This window comes from Ovis aries, chromosome 15, assembly GCF_016772045.2.
Source record: "Ovis aries strain OAR_USU_Benz2616 breed Rambouillet chromosome 15, ARS-UI_Ramb_v3.0, whole genome shotgun sequence".
Classification (NCBI taxonomy): Eukaryota; Metazoa; Chordata; class Mammalia; order Artiodactyla; family Bovidae; genus Ovis; species Ovis aries.
Genome location: NC_056068.1, coordinates 17,657,023 through 17,679,148, shown reverse-complemented (window position 1 = coordinate 17,679,148; position 22,126 = coordinate 17,657,023). Strand labels below are relative to the sequence as shown.

The following is a 22,126-nucleotide window of genomic DNA, read 5'->3' as shown; positions in this document are numbered from 1 at the left end:
CCCGAGTCCGAGGCCAGGAGCGGCGCCCGGGAGGAACCATCCCCTGCTGGAGGCCAGGGGCGGCGCCCGAGGCCAGGGGCAGCGGCTGGGAGGAGTACAGATCAAGGAAATGGAAAACAAAACCACAATGATATCACCTCTCAAAAAAGCCATCATCATAAAAGCAACAAATTACGTGTTGATGACAAGGATGTGAGGAAAAGGAAACCATGGTGCACTGTTTTATGAGAAACAGTTGTGGAGGGTTCTCAGAAAATTAAGAGTAGAATCGAAATTTCGCTTCTGGATGTCTACCCCCCACAAAAAAAACAAAACTCAAAAAGATATATGAATTGCAATTTTCATAGCAGCATTATTACAACAGCTAAGAAATAAGTGCAACATGAGTGTCAAGCAGTAGACGAATGGATAAAGATGTGGCATATAGAATGGCATATCAGTCAGCCATTAAGAAAAGAAGGAAATATCACCATTGGCAGCAACACAGATGGATCTAGGCAGTAGAGTAAGTATAGGAAGTGAAATAAGTCAGAGAAATACAAATAGCACATTATGTCACTCATATGTGGATTCCAAAAACCAAAACAAAGCAAAATGAAAGAAGACTGACATACGCAGAGAATAGGCTGTTGTCAGAGGGGAGACAGTGTAGGGGCAAAATGGGTGAAGTGAAATTAAGAGGTACAAACCTCCAGTTATAAATAAGCCTGTGGGATATAATATACAGCATAAAGAATATGGTCAATAATACTGTAATAACCTTATATAGGGACAGATGAGTATCAGATTTATGGGAGTGATTTAATAAGGTATACAAATGTCAAATCACCATCGAGTACACCTGAAGCTAACATAATACTGTACATAAACAATATTTCAATTAAAAAAATAAAGTAAAAACAAAGCAAACAAAAAGCAAATCTGCAATCAGTTGAGTGATTACCATTTTCTCTTAAAATGCTTCCAACTCTTCAGTCATGGATAAAATTTTTAAATGCTGCTTAAACAGTAAGAAATATTAAGTATTTACAAAGAATTATAAATCTACAGTGAATATTCTAATACTAGGCAACATTTGGGGTGGTTTTCATATGAAAACCTAACATTAACCAAAGCAGAACCAGGTTTTCAAGAACTGTCAAAGGAGAATTGTTTTCCTCCTAAAACTGATGGTTCCTTGCAATAACACTCATTGGATTTATAAAAAGTATACAATGTTTTTTTCTTGCAAGAATGACTTCTACATGCATTAAGATGGCTACAATTGAAACAAAAAAATTCAGAAAATAACAGGTGTTTGTGAGGATGTGGAGAAATCAAAACCCTTGGGCACTGTTTGTAGGAATGTAAAACTTTGACCACTATGGAAAACAGCATGGTGTTTCCATCAAAAAATTCCAAAATACCATATGATCCAGTAATTTCAATTCCAGTACATATCCAAAAGGATTAAAAACTCTTAAAGAGATATTTGTACACCCCTGTTCAACAGCAGCATTATTCACAATAGCAAAAAGAGGAAAGTAACGCAAATGTTTATAAACAGATAAATGGATAGACAAAAATGTGATCTATACATACCATGAAATGTTTTTCAGTCTTTAAAAAAGAAGATTATGATATAGAGCAACAGGAATGAACCTTATTAATAATAAGGTGAAATAATAAACCACTGAAATAATTCAGTCACAAAAAGACAAATGCTTATACGAGGAAGCAAGGGCAGTGAAATTCAGACAGACAGAATATAGAATGGTGGTTGCCAAGGGCTGGGTGGAGGGGAGCATGGGGAGCTGTGGATGTGTACAGACTTCAGTTTTGCAAGGTGAAAAGTGTGCTGTAGATTGGCTGGATTACAGTATGAATGTACTGTACCACTACTGTATACTTAAAAATGGTCAAGATGGTAAATTTTATGTTACATCTATTTTACAGTTTTAAAAAACAGCAAATCACATTAACAGGTGACCAGCTATGAACACACACAAGCAAGGCAAGATCTACAAGCCACACCATGACCATTTCTTTCCTGGTTTGGAAATATGTACTAACCTTACACTTTCAACACTATGTATCAATGTTTCACGCTCTCAGCATGTTAGTGACAACAAAAAATGTCTTCAGATGTTGCTAAATGTGGGGCAGTGGGAAAGTAAAATAACCCCCTAAGACCTACTGCTTTAGAATTACACATTGTACATTAGTGTAAATGTATGTACTTTTACATATTGCTGTATGTTCAAAAAAATTAAACATGTTGTACCTCATGGGAAAAGTGATTTTCAGGGAATAATTTTCATTAGGTTTTTGCCTTATTCATCAAGTTCAGAGTCTATTCTCTGTGAACACTTTGTACTATTTTCATGCAAAATTCACTTTTTCAGAAACTGGACAAAGGAGCTTGAAACTCTAAGAGAAGACCAAAATTACTGATTTTTTAATAATGATAAATATGCAGAATGCAAACTTTACATTTAGAGTATCACGATCTTTGTGTCTGTCATATTGTAGTATATTTCTTATAGACTCTAGAAATGTCAACTAGATCGCTCTCTGGCCTCTGCTCCCAAAAAAGAGCATTCATTTGGCTTTCTGTTACAAGGTAATCAAGAAAAACTACTATTTAGAAAGAGATACATCATACTGGTCTGTTGACATGTAGCAGACTTCCCAGTTCACACTACACTGTAAACTGCCTATATACCCCAGACTATGAGCTCTACAGGGATGGATATGCCCTTCTAGCTTACTGTTGTGGAGGAGGCAATGGCACCCCACTCCAGTACTCTTGCCTGGAAAGTCCCATGGATGGAGGAGCCTGGTAGGCGGCAGTCCATGGGGTTGCCAAGAGTTAGACATGACTGAGCGACTTCACTTTCACTTTCAGGCATTGGAGAAGGAAATGGCAACCCACTCCAGTGTTCTTGTCTGGAGAATCCCAGGGACGGGGGAGCCTGGGCTGCCATCTATGGGGGTCCACAGAGTCAGACACGACTGACGCGACTTAGCAGCAGCAGCAGCAGCAGTTTACTGTTGTTTCCCTATGAACCAGCACCATGCCTGCCACACAGAACACTCAAAATATTTGAATAAAATGAATGAGTCAGCATATTTTTTAAAAAAGATTTATTTTAAAACAGGTAACAGAGTAACTGCAGCCATGAAATTAAAAGACGCTTGCTCCTTGGAAGAAAAGTTATGACCAACCTAGACAGCATATTAAAAAGCAGAGACATTAGTCAACAAAAGTCTGTGTAGTCAAAGCTTTGGTTTTTCCAGTAGTCATGTATGGATGTGAGAGTTGGACCATAAAGAAAGCTGAGCACCAAAGAATTGATGCTTTTGAACTGTGGTGTTGGAGAAGACTCTTGAGAGTTCCTTGGACAGCAAGAAGATCCAACCAGTCCATCCTAGAGGAAATCAGTCCTGAATATTCATTGGAATATTAAAGCTGAAATTCCAATACTTTGGCCACCTGATGTGAAGAACTGACTCATTGGAAAAGACCCTGATACTGGGAAAGATTGAAGGCAGGAGAAGGAGACGACAGAGGATGAGATGGTTGGATGGCATCATCGACTCAATGGACATATGAGTAAGTTCTGGGAGTTGTTGATGGACAGGGAAGTCTGGTGCACTGCAGTCCATGGGGTTGCAGAGAGTTTGACATGATTGAGTGACTGAACTGAACTGAACAGAATAATAAAGATATACATTCAACAGTACTGAAATAAATCTACATAATATATATAATTTCATTAAGATGCAGTTAAAATATTTAAAGTGGAACATATGTTCATATTTCAAGCCAGTATACTAGCTTCTAGGTATTTAAAGGCTAGCCTACTTTAATCTTTAAAAAGACCAAAGATTTTCCTCTGTGTTTATTTGCTTTAAGCCATATTTAAATTTTTAGCCATTTCTAAGCATATATATTTTAAGTATATACTCTAATGACCATGGATTTATTTTACCTACTAATTAGGAAGATGCTTTGGGGTGGTATGATCAGCACAGAGAATAGTGGAAGGGATATTATCTCCCTTAATCTGAACACAACTGTCAAGTCTATAATTTATTTGCTTTTCTAGTAGCTTCTCTCCTTGGTTTCCAGTGACCTTATGAGCAACTGACTGGTGAAGCCTAAATTCTTTTCACTTGAAAGATTTCCACATTAAAGACTGTCCATATTAAACCTGTACCTTCTTCAGTTTATTATATTTGGGTCTTGGACAAGTTATTTTATTTCCCCAGCTGTAAGCTGAGATAATATCACTAATCTTGTAAAAGATGCTGCATATAAGGTATGTCAGGTACTCAGCATACAATAAATATTCTATCATAAATATTTAAGAAATTCAACCACTCATTATTTGTTCCCAGTAAATTTCTATCTTATTCATTTCCAAATAGTGTTCCAGATGTCATAATTTTTAGAATCTTAATTCTATCACCTATGAATTAGTTATTCCCTCTGGTTGTTATCTGGCAAGCTTTTCACAGCCTGAATAAGACAGGAGTTTTACAGCATATCATTCAAGGTTGAAGAGTAGATTAATAATGTTACTCAAAACTATCTGGATCTATCAATTAGCAAGAATCAGCGATGAATTCACTTACCTATGCTATCATCTAGCTGATCATTTCTTATTCCAAGCATCAATATTTCAAGGTTTTTTTTTTTTAATTTTTAAAAATCTTTTTACTTCTCAAGGCTTTCTTAAAGACATTCTAAGTTTATTGCATTCCTTCGATTCACTATGGTAATAAAACTACAAATATATATTAAATATTCATTTAGGAAATTTATAAGAAAAAATATATATCACAATAAGCTTCTAATTTGAAATACAAAACAGAAAATTTAAAAAGTTTCCCAGAAATCAAACTAAGAAATTTATAGTACGAAAAGTTCTGAGATTGTTTTTGGAGAGAAGAGAAGGTAGAGAGATCAGATGAGTGAAAACCTGACACTGGCAACAGAAACAAATACCAAGAAACTGCTTATATAACCACCTAAGGTACAGACAAAAAGAACGCTCAACCACCCATTTCTTAATCTCTGCAGATACGGACAGCTTCCTAAGGATGGAGGATTATATTCACCAAGAGACAAGTCAGTAGTTTTACTTGTTTGTCTAATGACAGTGTGTGGACAGAAGGGTTCCATTTCTAGCTGTATATCAAACTTGATACCTAAACCCCTCCCTGCCAACAAAACACACAGAAATGCTATATACGGTACAAGAAATGTTTTTTAAATGCATAACAGAAGTTATAAGAAAGAGGAATTTCTTATGGTCAAAAATTTTTCAGTTTCAGAAGGAAACTAAAAACCAGAGTAAACTTGCCAAATTCACTAATCTATGAATTCAGCTGTAACATCTCTAAGAGGACTTTAAAAGGGCAATAATTAAATGCATCTCCCCTCGTGTCTACAATAAAGTTGGGACACAAGCAGCTTTACACTAGCCCACTAGCACAGGAACATAATGAGGAAAAATATCTGTTTTGGCCTGGTAGTCTTCTCTCAGTAAGTGTATGGTTCTCTTCAGGTCAGAGCCAAGAAATTAAAGTAAGAGTAGTCCTCTGTCAGTGATAGCCCTGGAACTATGACATAACCAGACATAAAACTTTTCTGGAAAGAATTATTCTTAATCCAGGCCACTCAAGATTCCCATGAGAAAGTTCTACTGAAAATTAGTACACCTTGTAAAATCACAAAATACATGGATAAACAGTCCACCAAAGATAAGACCCAATATATACAAACAGAACCTAAAGTTAAAAAAACAAAAACAAAAAACTGGACATCATGAAACAAATAATAGACAAACCTGAAGAATGGTACATACCTAGAAATGAATAACAACTTTTAAAAGGAGAAATCCAATGAATAGTTTAAAAAGATTATATAGCGAGTGACAAGAGAATTCATGAACTAGAAGACAGATATGAAGGCATTATAGAAAGATAAAGTACTGGAAACACAGAGGGCTTAAAAGATAAAAAGAGACTAGAATGAGAAAGTCTAATAAACATTTCTGAAAAAAAAAAAAAAGTAACCATACTGTATCTGTGAAATTTGTTTTCCATATCATAACATCTTCATTATTGAGCAGCACTGAGTGACCTTACTATTGAAAATCCAACATATTTACTTACAATGGTATATAGATGGTTATAATTTTTAAGTTTTTCTTTCCTTTTATAGACTAATATTAAATAATTTATCATTCATATGTAATATCTGGGAAATAAGTTTTAATTAAAAGCTACATCAAAGTTAGCAGTATATTTATTTGTTCTGACTGTAACAGTGATTTTACTGATTCAGTGATTCTACTGAAACTGATACAAGTATGTACTTGAGAAGAAAAAACAAATGTTTAGCCTAGAATTAGAGCATGATTGACAGTTATATCTAAAGTATGAGAAAACTGTTGCTTGAGACTAGTAAAGCAACTTTAGGGAACTGAAGCAAGTATTAAACATTTTTTTAAAAAACACAGTAATTCACTTAGTTCAATATTAATACTTATTCAGAGTATGTGGGTGGGTTAACAATGAAGGCCAAAGTACAATTTATAAAGGCTGAATCCAAGGCAATCACATGCTTAATATCACACCCAAGCTTTCCATCCTGGGAAAAGTCGGCTGAGATTTTTCGGGTCCATGGCCTGCTGTATGAGCAAATTCACCTGTCCACCAACACTGAGCACGGTTCCTTCCTCTACTCCTTTTAGTTTCTCTTGCAGTCTCATCAAGACACGTTCAGCTACTTTATTGAAACTCTGGTCAATATCACTAATGACAAAAACAAAGATTTTAATGAGGTGGAACAGTTTAAAGGGTCTTGGGAACAGGAGAATCGGAACAACTGTCAACAGATCCTGCTCACCTGAGATTTCGTTTGCATTCCTGGTCATCTGCATTTGGAGTGGAATGGAGCTCACTTTCATCATCTGGCCTCTGTTGTAAATATAAAGCTTTTAAAGGATTCATGGTCCAGTCAAAGAGAGGATCATATAGGAGGACCTAGATAGAGAACATATGCATTAGAAGAACAATGTGCACTTTGACCAGTATTATAATAGAGACCAATTACACGGCAGTTGATTGGAATGGAGGGGCAAACTTATCACATGTGCTTCATACTTCCTTGTGGAGAAAACTGCACTAACACGATGCTCTGGGCTTCTCCTCCCATCTGAATCCATTCTTCGTCCCAACTGGGTGCTGTGACATTGTCTGACCCATGGTTCCTGATGGAAACTTAATCAATTAAAAGGGCATAAGCACTAGTCACGTTCTTTCTTTCTCTCTCATGTCTTGATGAGTATGGTCCTGGGTAAGAACATTTGCTTGCAGGCCTCAATTCTCCCGGTGAGCTGGACCAAGGGATAGATTGGGGTGTAGGCGGTGGACAGCAGAAGCAAGTCTATTTGGACCTTACTCCTAAGCCATATTCTCCAACAGTTGTATCAGTGATAAACCTGACATTCCAATCTCTTACTTTTTAAAGTATTATTTAATCTAATTAATTTATTATATTTCTACACTATAAAGCTATTCTTTACTCAAGTTCAGACCATATTCTTTTTTAAAAAACTTATTTAATTGGAGGATAATTACTTTACAATATTGTGATGGTTTCTGCCATACATCAACATGAATCAGCCACAGGTATACATGTGTCCCCCTATCATGAACTCTTTTCCCACCTCCCTCCACCCCCTAGCTCTCTGGGTTGGCCCAGAGAGAGCACTGACTTTGGGTGTCCTGCTTCATGCATCAAATTTACACTGGTTATCTCTTTTACATGTGGTAATATACATGTTTCAATGCTATTCTCTCAGAGCATTCCACCCTTGCCTTCTCCTAGAGTCCGAAAGTCTGTTCTTTACATTTGATCTCTTTTACTGTCCTACATGTAGGATTATCATTACTGTATTTCTAAATTCCATATATACACACACATTAATATACAGTATTCATGTTTTTCTTTCTGATTTAACTTCACTCATATAATAGGCTCCAGTTTCATCCATCTCATTAGAACTAACCCAACTGCATTCCTTTTTATAGCTGAGTAATATTCTATTGTGGATAGAATATTATGGAAGTTATGGATAACTTCCTTATCCATTCATCTGCCAATGGACATCTAGGCTGCTTCCATGCCCTAGCTATTGGAAAATAGTGCTGCAATGAAGAGCGGGGGACATGTGTCTTCTGTTTCCCTTGGGGTGCCTGCCCAGCAGTGCAATTGCTGGGTCATATGGCAGTTCTATTCCCAGTTTTTTAAGGAATCTCCACACTGCTCTCCATAGTGGTGGTACAAGTTTGCATTCCCACCAACAGTGTAAGAGGGTTCCCTTTTTCCCACATCCTCTGCAGCCTTTATTTGTAGACTTTTTATTTTTTTTTTAATTTTTTTTATTTTTTATTTTTTATTTTTTTCACCCTGCAAGAAATAACAGCACTTTATTTTAACTGAAGTTAAGGACAAAAGCTGGCGGTTCTCTGGAACCACCTCACTGGATATCATCATCATCAAGAGATCTTCAAAAGTCTGCGTGAACTGCCTTTTCATTGGCTGCCAAGTCCATCAGCGTGTAGACTTTTTAATGATAGCCATTTTGACCGGCATGAGATGATTCATAATTGTGGTTTTGATTTACATTTCCCTAATAATAAGTGATCTTGAGCATCTCTTCATGTGTTTATTAGCCATCTGTATGTCTTCTTTGGAGAAATGTCTGTTTAGTTTTCTCACTTATTTTTTGATTGGGTTGTTTGTTTTTCTGGTATTGAGCTTCATGAGCTGCTTGTATATTTTGGAGACTAATTCTTTGTCAGTTGCTTCATTTGCTATTATTTTCTCTCATTCTGAAGGTTGTCTTTTCACCATGCTTCTCATTTCCATCGTTGTGCAGAAGCTTTTAAGCTTAACTAGGTCCCATTTGTTTATTTTTGTTTTTATTGCCATTATTCTGGGAAGTGAATCAGAGACGATCTTGAGGTGATTTATGTCAGAGTGTTCTGCCAGTTTTCCTCCAAGAGTTTTATACTTTCTGGTGTTACATTTAAGTCTTTAAATCCATTTTTGAGTTTATTTCTGTGTACAGTGTTAGTTTCATTCTTTTAAATGTGGTTGACCAGTTTTCCCAGCATCACTTATTGAAGAGACTGTCTTTTCTCCATTGTATATTTTTGCCTCTTTTGTCAAAGACAAGGTGTCCATAGGTGTGTGGATTTAACTCTGGACTTTTTATTTTGTTCCACTGATCTATATTTCTGACACAAAGCCAGTGCCATACTGTTTTGATGACTGTAGTTTTGTAGTATAGTCTGAAGTCAGGAAAGTTTGATTTTTCCACTCCCATTCTTCTTTCTCTAGATTGAGTTGGCTATTTGAGGTTTTGTGTGTTTCAATACAAATTGTGAAATAATTTGTCCTGGTTCTGTGAATAATACTGTTGGCAATTTGATGGGGATTGTGTTGAATCTACAGATTGCTTTCAGTAGTATACTCATTTTCACTATATTGATTCTTCCAATCCATGAACATGGTATATTTCTCCATCTATTTGTGTAACCATCTATTTGTGTAACCTTTCATTTCTTTCATCAGTGTTTTATAGTTTTCTATATATAGGTCTTTTATTTCTTTAGGTAAATTTATTCCTAAGTATTTCACTCTTTTCATTGCAATGGTGAATGGGATTGTTTCCTTAATTCCTTTTTCTGATTTTTCATTGTTAGTGTATAGGAACACAAGGGATTTCTGTATATTAATTTTATACCCTGCAACTTTACTATATTCATTGATTAGCTCTAGTAATTTTCTGGTGGCATCTTTAGGTGTTTCTATGTTGAGGATCATGTCATCTGCAAACACTGTGAGAGTTTTATTTCTTTTCCAATCTGGATTCCTTTTATTTCTTTTTCTTCTCTGATTGCTGTGGCTAGGACTTCCAAAACTATGTTCAGTACTGGTGGTGAGAGTGGACACTTAAGTATGTGCTTCTGTCCTGAAGAGTTTCTATTGAAAGACCAGTAGTTATCCTAATGGGGATCCCCTTGTATGTTATTTGTTGCTTTTCCCTTGCCGTTTTTAATATTTGCTCTTTGTGTTTAATTTTTGTTAGTTTGATTAACATGTGTCTTGAGGTTTTTTGCCTTGGGTTTATCCTGTTTGGGACTCTCTGGGTTTCTTGGACTTGGGTGGCTATTTCCTTCCCCATATTAGGGAAATTTTGGGCTATTATCTCTTTAAGTATTTTCTCATGCCCTTTCTTTTTGTCTTCTTCCTCTGGGACATGTATGATTTGAATGTTGGTGTGTTTAACATTGTCCCAAAGGTCTCTAAGGTTGTCCTCATTTCCTTTTATACCTTTTTCCACTCAGCTTCACTTATTTCCACCATTCTGTCTTTCACCTCACTTATCCTTTCTTCTGTCTCAGTTACTGTACTATGGTTCCCTCCATAGTGTTTTTAATCTCAGTTATTGCACTGTTCATTATTGATTGACTCTTTCTCCCAGATTCTTGTTAAACATGCCTTGCATCTTCTCAATCCATGTCTCCAGTCTATTTATCAGTAACTCCATCTTGTTTTCAAGATTTTGGATCATCTTTGCTATCATTATTCTGAACTATTTTCGAGGCAGACTCCATATCTCCTCTTTTTTGTTTGGTTTGGTGGGTTTTTATCATGTTCCTCTACCTGCTGGGTATTTCTCTGCCTTTTCATTTTGTTTAGATTGCTGATTGGAGTCTCCTTTCTGCAGGCTGGAGGGTCATGGCTCCTCTTAATTGTGGTGTCTGCTTCCTGTGGGTGGGGTTGGACTAATGGCTTATTAAGGTTTCCTGGTTGAGGGAACTTGTGTCTGTGTTCTGGTGGATGGAGGTTGATCTCTTCTCTCTGGAGTGCAATTAAGTGTCCAGTAGTGAGTTTTGTGATGTCTATGCGTTTGGTATGGCTTTGGGCACTGTGACTCCTAATATTCAGGGTTGCGTTCCTGTTTTGCTAGGGAATTAGCATCAAGTGTCTCACACTGTAACTTGCTGGCTCTTGGGTGGAGCCTGGCTTCAGTGTAGGTATGGAGACTTTTGGGTAGGCTTATGTCTATTAATATTCGCTGGCATCAGGAATTCTATGATGGTCTAAAGTTCTGGAGTTGAGCCCCCTGCCTCTGGGTTTTGGTTCTCTTCTTAGTAGCCTCAAGATTTCTCCACCCACAGAGCTTCTTTGCTTATCTTGGCTTCCTCTGTTTGCAAGTCTCTTCAGTGTCTAATCTCTGCCCTGACACGAGGAGGTGAAGGTGGCCACTTATTCATGCTCACTCGCTCAGTTGTGCTGTGGAGAGGAACACTGCAAACAAAATTGGCTGGTATGTGGGTATGTGTGGGGAGTGCTCACAGTGGATGGACCACACTGCGTTTGCAGCAGCCCAAAGCGGCATGTACTTCCCGGGTACACTGCTCAGGCTCCCAGGTGCTCTATGAGGGCACTGTCCCAAGTGGACCCTACATTTTGTGCACTTCACAGGTCCAAGCTGCTCAGGTGACCGGGTGCTCAATGAGCACACTGTCCCAGGTAGGCCATGAATCTTATGTACCTACCCAGTCCTGACCGCTTGGTTTCCCAGGTGTGCCACAAGGGCACAGTCCCAAGTGCGCTATGTATCTCTTCTGGAAAGCTGGTTTCAGGTTGTGACACTCCCGGCTGATGTGACCCGTCCAGGATCCCAGCAAGATGTGGTTAGTGACAGGCAGCCTGCTCACAGTTTGGTGGGAGATGTGATCTCGGGGCCAAGACTGCAGTGGCCCCTTGCCTTCTGCCTCTGGCTGCCGCACTCCTGCCTCTCTGCCTCCAGGAAAGGAGGGTCATAAATGGCAGCAGGCTTGCTTTCCTTTAGTATTCTTTAGGGCACAACCCTTTGTTCTGTGAGCATGCCAGGTGTCACTGTGCCAGTTAGAGCCTTCCTGCAGGAAAGGTTCTTTTTTTTTTTTTTTCTATCTGGTATTCCCACGGTTAGGGTTGCTATGTCCCTTTAGCCCCCTTAGACTGTCCTCAGGCCATTCAAGCCCAGTCATCCTAAGGACCAATGATGCAGCCCACACCTCCACGCCCAGCTTCTATTTGCTGCAGGCAGACACAATCATCTGAGCTGTTTCTCTGTGGTAATTGTGGTTAGGTGCATATTCTTGGTATTTTATTTTCTGGTTATGTTGCCCTCTGAGATTCCAAAGCTCCCCACTGATCCCTCCTGTGAGAGGGTTTCCTCTTGTGTGGAATCTTCTCCTTCACGACTCCCTCTCCAGGACAGGTCTCTGTCCCTAAATCCTGTGTCTCTCTCTTCGTCTTTTATCTTTTGTTCTACCTCCTTTTGGGTTGCCTTTCTGGGTGTTTGGTGTCCTCCACCAGTGTTCAGAAGTTGTTTTGTGGAAGTTGCTCCACATTCAAATGATCTTTTGATGTACTTGTGGGGGAGAAAGTGATCTATCTCCCTGTCCTATTCCTTGCCTTCTTCTATACATTATTCTTAAGGCTCTTTCTTTTTCACTAAGTTCCAAATTTGGGTAGGAGAAAAAAGGTATAATTTATTGAAAACTTCTCAGAACCAAAGGTCTAGTGCTATGACTGGCATTCTGAAATCTATATATGGAGTAGTGTTTGAATACCAAACTAATTTGTAAACATAATGACAGGAGAGTAGACTAAAATAACATTCCAGAGGACTGGGATCCAGCAAAACTCTTGAGACGTACCCTGATAAAGCTGAAGATACAAAGTCCATAGTGAGGTCAATTGGGAAACTATTCTTGACGATTGGGACAACCACACCAAATAATTTGAGGAAATTCAGACAGAGTTACAGAGGAAACAGTAGACAGATCAGTAAAACACACAAAGTTTATAAAACTCATGTTACAGTTATTACAGGTGAAGATGCGGATCAATTATCAAGTCTGAAACTCCCCAACAGTTTACATCTAAGTAAAATCTAAAGTACTCACACTCATGTAGGAACCCCTAGATAATCTGTTCACTTTTAGCTATCTAATTTTATACTCTACTACTCTTTAAACAATGAGGCTTCTGAGCAATTTGGCATTCAACCAGTAAAACTTCTGAGGCATTGAGGGAATTACCCTCTTTCAAATACCAAAGGAACCCCTAAATCAACCCAGGCACAAAAAAACCTTTTGACTGAGACTGAGCAGAGTAAAATACTGGGGAATATATTAAGTTTCTTTGGATCTTAAATCAATTTGAAAATTTAGATTTTTTTGGCTTAAAGGCAAAAAAGCAAGATAATTTAATTTTAGAACTTGATTTCTGCATTACTGAGGCATCCATGTTATCATTTATTCTTGCTGCAGAACTAACGGCAAACTGTAATAAATGATAACTTGTATAAATATAATATGGGAAAAAGGAAAGCTTTTCCAGCCTTGAGAACAGCACATCCTTGGAATTAATTTTATCAACATAGTATTGGGACCTATTTTAACACTCTTTGTACCAAAAATCTATATTGCCACCAGCAGTTGAAAGATCTATAAAGAGGACTTTGGTTTATAAAGGTTGCAGACACAGGACCACCTTAAAAGACTATTAATTTCACCCTCCTTGGCATATAGTTCTGGCCATTGTTGATCATAGGTTTAATGGTTAATGCCAGTGAATTAACAGAGACTCTCAACCTTGGCTGCCAGTAGGAGAACTTTTATAAAATACAAGTGTTCTTGCCTCATCCCTAGAAGTTCAAATTTGATCAACATCAATGTTGTTTAACTCAACTCTACTTCCATGCTTCTCTGCGGAGGATACTCTCCTGGTCTCTTGCCCCCCATACCCTGTACTAGGAGAGAAAAGGACTGCCTCAGATACTCAATTCTCACTTGGGTAGAATTAATGTCATAAGCACTGGAAATTCGCTGGACTCCCTTCCCTTTCTGCCCTGATCAATATGAAGCAGTAATCCTGATGGGGTGTTTAGGCCCTGTAGGCCCAAACCCCACTTAGTGGGCTGTCCCCAGGTTAAGAAAGTAGAGAGGCACTGAGGTGGCAGCAGCAGCAAGCCAGTTTGGCCCTAACTCCTCAGTCATGTTCCTGCAGTAACACTGCTGACACTCTGATCTCCATCTATCTCACTACATGGTTATGAACCTGGGCAGTGGAAAGGAGATATAATTTACTGATTTCTTTTAAAACTCCAAAGGAAACCATTCTGGAAATAATACCATACAAGATAACTAAGATGTCAGTGCTGATGTACGTATTGGAGACTAGAGGTTACTTATAGTGCTGTACATTCCAAGAAACCTGAGGGGGCTGAAGGCATTTCTAAACCACCATTAACTCTCCTGCTGCCAGTATCATCCCACATCTTTAAAACAAAGTACTGAACCTCAAATCAGTGCCCTCCTAACAAGACAGCAGTCTATTAGGCAGAGAAATAAAAATTTCCTTATAATATACTTTACCTCTACAATGGTTAACAGGGTTTCCTTAGAATTTCTCATTACCTCCATGGTTTTCTCACAGCATCTACAAACACATTGTAAATATGAATTTACATGAACATTTTCAATGTATCTTTATCTCCTATATATTCCTGTCTAGTGTGCTGAAACTATTTTTGTTAATCCCCAAATTAATATCTCAAAGAGCACAGTACTTGGCAGAGTGAGTTTTCAGTAGATGTTTCTGAAAAGAATATAAATAGGTATGTGAATATAAGCTTAGCGTTTATAAGAGTAACAAGGTACTACTATGAAACATTTCTTTCAGTTGATTATTATGGTAATCAATAGTTTACTTTCACTAGAATCTGCCAAGTTAAAAGTTGAGTGTGTAGACTAACGAAATATTGAGTATTGTAGACCTATGCTGGGAAAGCTACAGGGGACTGTAAAGTTGGCAGGAATTGGTATCAGACCATAAACTTCTTTAGGATAAATTATGCACCCAAGAATGAGTACCTAATAGAAGTTCTGAGCAACAAACAAAGATTTAGCTAGGACAGAGGTGTGAAAAGTAAAGGCAGGCTGCTTTCAGAGGTAGTAAGGGAGAACAGTAACATTATGTGTATTATATTGAGTGACATCCTAGGCGGTTTGAAGGAAAGGGAAACTACTGTTTTTATCCATAGTCAGTAAAGCACTGGAATGTAATTCTAGCAATGAATTCTACAATCTATAGAAATCAATAATCTGAATAATTTTGACACCAAAAATCATCTACCCTACCTTACCTTATTTGGCTTACCTTCTGAAGACACCTTCAACACCAGTAATGCCCATCCCATCCACAATATCTCTGGTAAGTCTAAAAGGAACTGTTTCAGGAGTAGGAAGGATTTTGCCCTGTTCAAAAGCAACTCCTAAAGTAAAAAATATAGTGAGGTTAGGAGGTCACAGAGCTAATTTACTTTCCTCTCAACTGGCCTGTGAACTTTGCAGAGGCACCAAATAACTTGTCACCAATATTCAATCAGTATTAGAACACACAGTCATTTATTCTATGCTCTGCCTGCCTTATCTTCAAAATGCTCCAGAAAAATCAATCTCAAATTTTAAAAAACAAGTTTAAAAACTATTTATTAACATATAATCAGAGAAACCTATACTAAAGGGTGACTTTTAAGAATGAGGTAGTGAAGGGTAGAATTTAAAATGCAGAAGATATGTATATATATCTTTTACTGATTTTTCCCCAATGGTAATATCTTGCAAAAAACTATAGTACAATATTACAACCAGGAAGTTGACACGAATACAATTAAGATACAGAATATTTTCATCACTATAAGGATCTCTAATGCTATATTATTGTTGTTCAGTCGCCAAGTTGTCTGACTCTTCATGACCCCATGGACTGCAGCACACCAGGCTTCCCTGTCCCTCACCATCTCCCAGAGTTTGCCCAAGTTCATGTCCATTGAATTGATGATGTCATCCAACCATCTCATCCTGTGTCACCCCCTTCTCCTTCTGCCTTCAATGTTTCCCAACATCAGGGTCTTTTCCAATGAGTCAGTTGTTCGTATCAGGAGGTCAAAGTATCAGAACTTCAGCTTTAGCATCTGATCTTCCAATGAATATTCAGGGTTAACTTTCTTTAAGATTGACTGGTTTGATCTCCTAGCTGTCCAAGGGACTCTCAAGAGTATTCTCCAGCACCACAACTTGAAAGCATCAACTCTTTGGGCTCTGCTATATTAGCTTATGCTGTATCAGGCATACCTATTTACCTCCCAAGGCCTACCCCTACTCTCTCTTCTTCCAGTAATCACTAATCTATTTTCCATTTTTATAATTTTGTAATTTCAAGCATGTTTTATTAATGGAGTCAAACAGTATGTAACCTTTGGGAATTAGTTTTCCCCTCAACATTAATTCTCGAGAGAATCATCTAAACTGTCATCTATACTGAGTTGCATTCCATGGTATGAATGTACCATTTTGCTTAAGCATTTGCCCATTTAAAGGACATCTGGATTGCTTCCAATTTAGGGCTATAATTTGTGGTACAGGTAAGTATCCTTTTGTGTGCTGAATTTACTGTTTATCTTATTTGATGAAATGGCTATTCATGCCTTTTACCCATTTAATAACTGTTTTGTTTTGTTTATACTGGTGAAGTTTGAGAGTTCTTAGCGACTATGCTTTAGGTGTCAAGTCTAAGAACTCTTTGTCTAGCCCAAGTTGCTGAAGATTTTCTCCTTTTCTTTCTCTGTTGTCATACTGGATGATTTCTACTCTTCTGTCTTCATGTTCACTGATCCTTCCTTTTGCTTCTTGAGCTTAACCACTGAGTTTTAAAATTTTAATTATTGCATTTTACTGTTCTAAAATTTTCACCTGGTTCTTTCATATGTCCTATTTTTATGCTGAGACTGCTTCCATGTTGAGACTTATTACCTTTTCATTTGTTTTAAACATGTTTCCAATTGCTCCATGAAGCATTTTTATGATGGCTGCTTTAAAATCTTTTTCGGATAATCCTTTGTCATCTTAGTGCTGATATTTTTTATTTTTCATTCAAACTATGATTTTCCTGACAAATGATTTTCAATTGCAATTGACCTTTTTGTATATTACATTATGAGACTCTGGATTTATACTTCTGCTTTTGCTGGCTTTTGAAGTAACCACACTGAAGTAACTGCTAAGTGATGATAGAAGACCAGATTCCTCAGTTGGCCTCCTCTGACATCCAAGAGGAGAGGGGGTTCCTTGCTATAGCTGGGTGAGACTAGAAGTCCAGGCTTCCTGCATGGTTTCCACTGACACCATGGGTGAGTTGGAGGAAAAATAAGGTTTGAAAATATAGACAAGGAGGTAAACAGAATATATGTTACAGTGAGATAGTCTAATATATTGTTATTGGAGTCCCAGAAAGAGAGGGGAGAATCTGGATGGGTACTATAGCATTACTATGACTTAGAATATAGCAGAAGTGACACTGTGCCAGTCGCATGCTAGCTCTTAACTTCCACTTCCTTCCTCTTGGAACCCTGAGATGTGTTATAAGAAATTCAGGTTATATGGCTGATTCATGTTGATGTTTGGTAGAAACCAACATAACACTTTATGGTAATTATCCTTCAATTAAAAAAAAAAAGACCTCAGGCAAAGATGAACAAATCTTAGGGAGAACTACTTTAAAAAAATAAACTAATATACTTTTAATCACACACACACAAAAAGTTCAGGTTACTTTGCAATACAGAGAGGTCACATGGAGGAGCAATGAAACATCAAATGTATAAGAAGCCATCCTAGAAACTGGCCCAGTTTAACCCTAAGGCAAATTCAGCCCCACGTTCTGACTACAATAGTATGAAAGATCCTAAGTGAGAACTGTCCAACTGAGTCCAGTCAACCCATAGACTATGAGAGATAATAATAGTAGTTTTAAGCCACTAAGTATAGGGTGGTTTCTTATGCAGCAATGGATAGTCAAAGAGATACACAAGAAAAGCAAATCAATTAACAAAGTCATTCAAGTGTATGGATATTGAGATTTTACAAAACCTATGTAGCCAGCATTCCAGAAGCCCCACCCCATCTCCCTAACAATCATGAACCACCTCTTCAAAGGGTTACCACTATCCTGACTTCTAACACTGTAGATTAATTTTATCAGTATTATACAGTATATATTCTTTCATATCTAGATTCACTTAACTTTGTATTTGTGTTTTCCATGTTGTGTGTGGCTATAGTTCATTCAATGTCACTGTTATACAGTATTTCATTTTATGAATACAATGCGATTCATTCACAGATTTTCCTTTCCAAGTACTAACCAGCCCCAATCCTGCTTAGCTTCCAAGATCAGACAAGACTGGATGCATTCAGGGTGGTATAGTTATAAACTATTCATTCATTCTATTTGTGATGGGGGTTGGGGTTATTTCCAGTTTGGAGTATTATGAATAGTACTACCATGAACATTCTTATACACATGGTGTATATTTCTACTGCAGTGGAATTGCTGGGTCACAACTCCCAGCTTTAGCAGATAATGCCGAACAGTACCACAAAGTAGCTATACCAATTTACTTTTCTCATTTATAGATGCATTTAGCATGGCCTGAACATAGGTTGGCATACTACTATCTCTACTTTGTCCCTTCTAGACCACTGTCCTTTCATTCTCATGCAAAATTTCACTCCTCTACTGAGTTCCCACATTCAGGCTCTAACAACTCCACTCATTCTCACATTTACTATACCCCAGCTTCTAAGAAATACTCTCAAATTCATTGAATGTTGACATGGATCTAGCTCATGATCTTCCTCTCTGTCCTAATTCTGGAATTCGTTCTGGGGAAAATCACTTTATTTTTTTTTAAATTTTTGTTTAATTTTTATTTTTACTTTATTTTACTTTACAATACTGTATTGGTTTTGCCATACATTGACATGAATCCACCACGGGTGTACATGCGTTCCCAAACATGAACCCCCCTCCCACACCCCTCCCCATAACATCTCTCTGGGTCATCACCGTGCACCAGCCCCAAGCATGCTGTATCCTGCGTCGGACGTAGACTGGCGATTCGATTCTTACATGATAGTATACATGTTACAATGCTATTCTCCCAAATCATCCCACCCTCTCCCTCTCCCTCTGAGTCCAAAAGTCCATTATACACATCTGTGTCTTTTTTGCTGTCTTGCATACAGGGTCATCATTGCCATCTTTCTAAATTCCATATATATGTGTTAGTATACTGTATTGGTGTTTTTCTTTCTGGCTTACTTCACTCTGTATAATCGGCTCCAGTTTCATCCATCTCTATGATCTTATCTGTTCTAATGAAATTCAGTTTTACTCTCTCTTAGCAAACCACTAAGTGAAAACTTACACTATAAAACTTCGGTTCAGTTCAGTCGTGTCCAACTCTCTGCGATGCCATGGATTTGCAGCATGCCAGGCTTCCCTGTACATCACCAACTCCTGGAGCTTGCTCAGACTCATGTCCATCAAGTCGGTGATGCCATCCAACCATCTCATCCTCTGTTGTCCCCTTCTCCTCCTGCCCTCAATCTTTCCCAGCATCAGGATATTTTCCAATGAGTCAGCTCTTCGCATCAGGTGGCCAAAGTATTGGAGCTTCAGCATCAGTCCTTCCAATGAATATTCAGAGTTGATTTCCTTTAGGATTGACTGTTTGATCTCCTTGTCTAAAGGAATTTCAAGAGTCTTCAGCACAACAGTTCAAAAACATCAATTCTTGAGCACTCAGCTTTCTTTATGGGCCAATTCTCACATCCTGGAGATGTGAGAACTCCTGGAAAAACCATAGCTTTGACTAGATGAATCTCTGCTGGCAAAGTAATGTCTCTGTTTTTTAATATGCTGTTGCTAGGTTGGTCATAGCTTTTCTTCCAAGAGGCAAGCATCTTTTAATTTCATGGTTGCAGTCACCATCTGCAGTGATTTTGGAGCCCAAGAAAATACTGTCACTTTTTCCATTGTTTCCCCATCTATTTACTATGAAGTGATGGGACCAGATGCCATGATCTTCATTTTTTGAATGCCGAGTATTAAGCCAGTTTTTTCACTCTTCTCTTTCACTTTCAAGAGGCTCTTTAGTTCCTCTTCACTTTCTGCCTTAAGGGTGGTGTCATCTGGATATCTGAGGTTATTGATATTTCTCCTGCAATCTGGATTCCAGCTTGTGCTTCATCCAACATGGCATTTTGCATGATGTAATCTGTCTATAAGTTAAATAAGCAGGGTGACAATATACAGCCTTGACATATTCCTTTCCCAATCTGGAACCAGTCCATTGTCCCATTTCTGGTTCTAACTGTTGCTTTTTGATCTGCAGGAGGCAGGTAAGGTGGTCTGGTCTGGTATTCCCATCTCTTTAAAAATTTTCCAGTTTGTTGTGATCCACACAGTAAAAGGTTTTATCATAGTCAATGAAGCAGAAGTAGATGTTTTCATGGAATTATCTTGCTTTTTCTACAATCCAATGGATGCGGGCAATTTGATCTCTTGTTCCTCCACCTTTTCTAAATCCAGCTGGAACATCTAGACTATAAAACTTATCATCTCCTAAAACAGTACTTTCTAAGTAATCTTAAATTCTACATTCTAATCAAAACCTCTTCTTCTACCCCTTTATTCTTATTAAATACTCTTCAAACTCATCAAGATTTCTAGTCTGTTAGTCTCTCTTCTTTCCCTACTCTGCTCAGGATATAGCCTGCAAAGTTGATTACTCTTGCTAGTACTTTAAATCTTCCTGGCCCCTTGTTCCTCTATGCTTACCATTTCAAAGTAGAACTTAACTCTAAGGTTATTGAGTACTGCTGGAAGAAATCATATGATGACACTACAAATTTAGGATTATGATCCTAGGAAAGCATCCCTTAAAATACTTGGCCAGTCTTATATATCCCTTTCTAGTCAACTTGTGGTATCATCTCCATGGTACCCATTTAAAAATTTTTATTGTTCTTTTAGGGTCCGTTACCATCCCTCCAATTCTTAGCAAATAAACATATTTTTCAGTTCTCAGAGAAGATGGAATAGCAAATATAATTTCTCAAATTACCCTCTAGTCAAAGAGTTTCCTAATGATAATGTGTTCATCCTTTCTTCTACATGCTTCCAGTATAAAGCCAACTCTATACACACATACTTTATGATTTCCCTTGCTATTTTAATCTTTTTGTCTCTCCTATAAGTACATCCCATCTTAAGAAAGCAAATGCGCACATTCTCTGGCAGTCCAGTGGTTAGGACTCCACACACTCACTGCCGAGGGCCCAGGTTTGGTCTCTGGTCAGAGAATTAAGGTCCTACAAGCCATGCAGTGCGGCCAAAAAAGGAAAGAGAGCAAATGAATAAGAATAAATACACCTCAAAATCCCAAAAATGGGTGGGGGAGGGGACCAAATATTTACCTCCCATCTCTGTAACAAATTTCTCTTTATTATTCTCTCATTTCTAAACTTCTTGCAGAACAGTTCCACATTATTAGCCTACATGTCCTTAACTTCCAAACCTCCATTCCATCCTTGCCTTTTCACAATCTCACTTCCTCCATTCTATCGCAAATTTACTAAGATTGATTAATTAAGTTCAAAGGCCTATTTTCAGGATTCATCTTATTTGACCTTTCTGCATCAGATACTACTGAGCAGAGAGCTTCTTTGTCCATGAAAATTTATTCTCTCTTGGCTTCCAAGATAGCCCTACTTTAGTTTCTATGATTCTATTACTTGGTGGTTATTCCTCATTTTTTTTTCTGACTCAGCCTTTTTCTTCCCCTTCTTTCTTTTGGGCCCTGCTGTGTAGCTTGTGGGATCTTTGCTCCCCAACCAGGAAATGAACCTGGGCCCTGGGCAGTGGGAGCACTGAGTCCTAACCACTGAACCACTGGGGAATATTCAAGACTCAGACTTCTGTTGGTATTCCTTACAATTCTACCATTAGTCCTCTTCATCAAGAATGATGTATAAGATTAGCACCTCCCCTAGTCCAGTGACTAACTGTACTCTATTTGCTTAAAGTTCTACATCTCTTACTATTTTCAACATCTTTACTTTCCTATATATTAAACTGCCTACTTCCCCTGGA

At 38.0% G+C, this 22,126-nt stretch overlaps 1 protein-coding gene across 6 annotated transcripts in view; it reads right to left on the bottom strand.

The window, feature by feature from the left end:
• Nucleotides 1–4,673: 4,673 nt before the first annotated feature.
• ATM (ATM serine/threonine kinase) overlaps nucleotides 4,674–22,126 on the bottom strand; it is a 156,026-nt gene continuing 138,573 nt past the window's right edge. For all 6 annotated transcript variants that reach the window (XM_015100899.4, XM_042232886.2, XM_042232883.2 and 3 more), the window contains exons 61-64: nucleotides 15,287–15,401; nucleotides 14,503–14,566; nucleotides 6,902–7,038; nucleotides 4,674–6,807 (exon numbers count right to left, since the gene is read on the bottom strand). In XM_015100899.4, coding sequence (XP_014956385.3) covers nucleotides 6,624–6,807; nucleotides 6,902–7,038; nucleotides 14,503–14,566; nucleotides 15,287–15,401 — 500 coding nt within the window. In that variant the 3' untranslated portion in view covers nucleotides 4,674–6,623. The remainder of the gene's footprint in view (nucleotides 6,808–6,901; nucleotides 7,039–14,502; nucleotides 14,567–15,286; nucleotides 15,402–22,126) is intronic.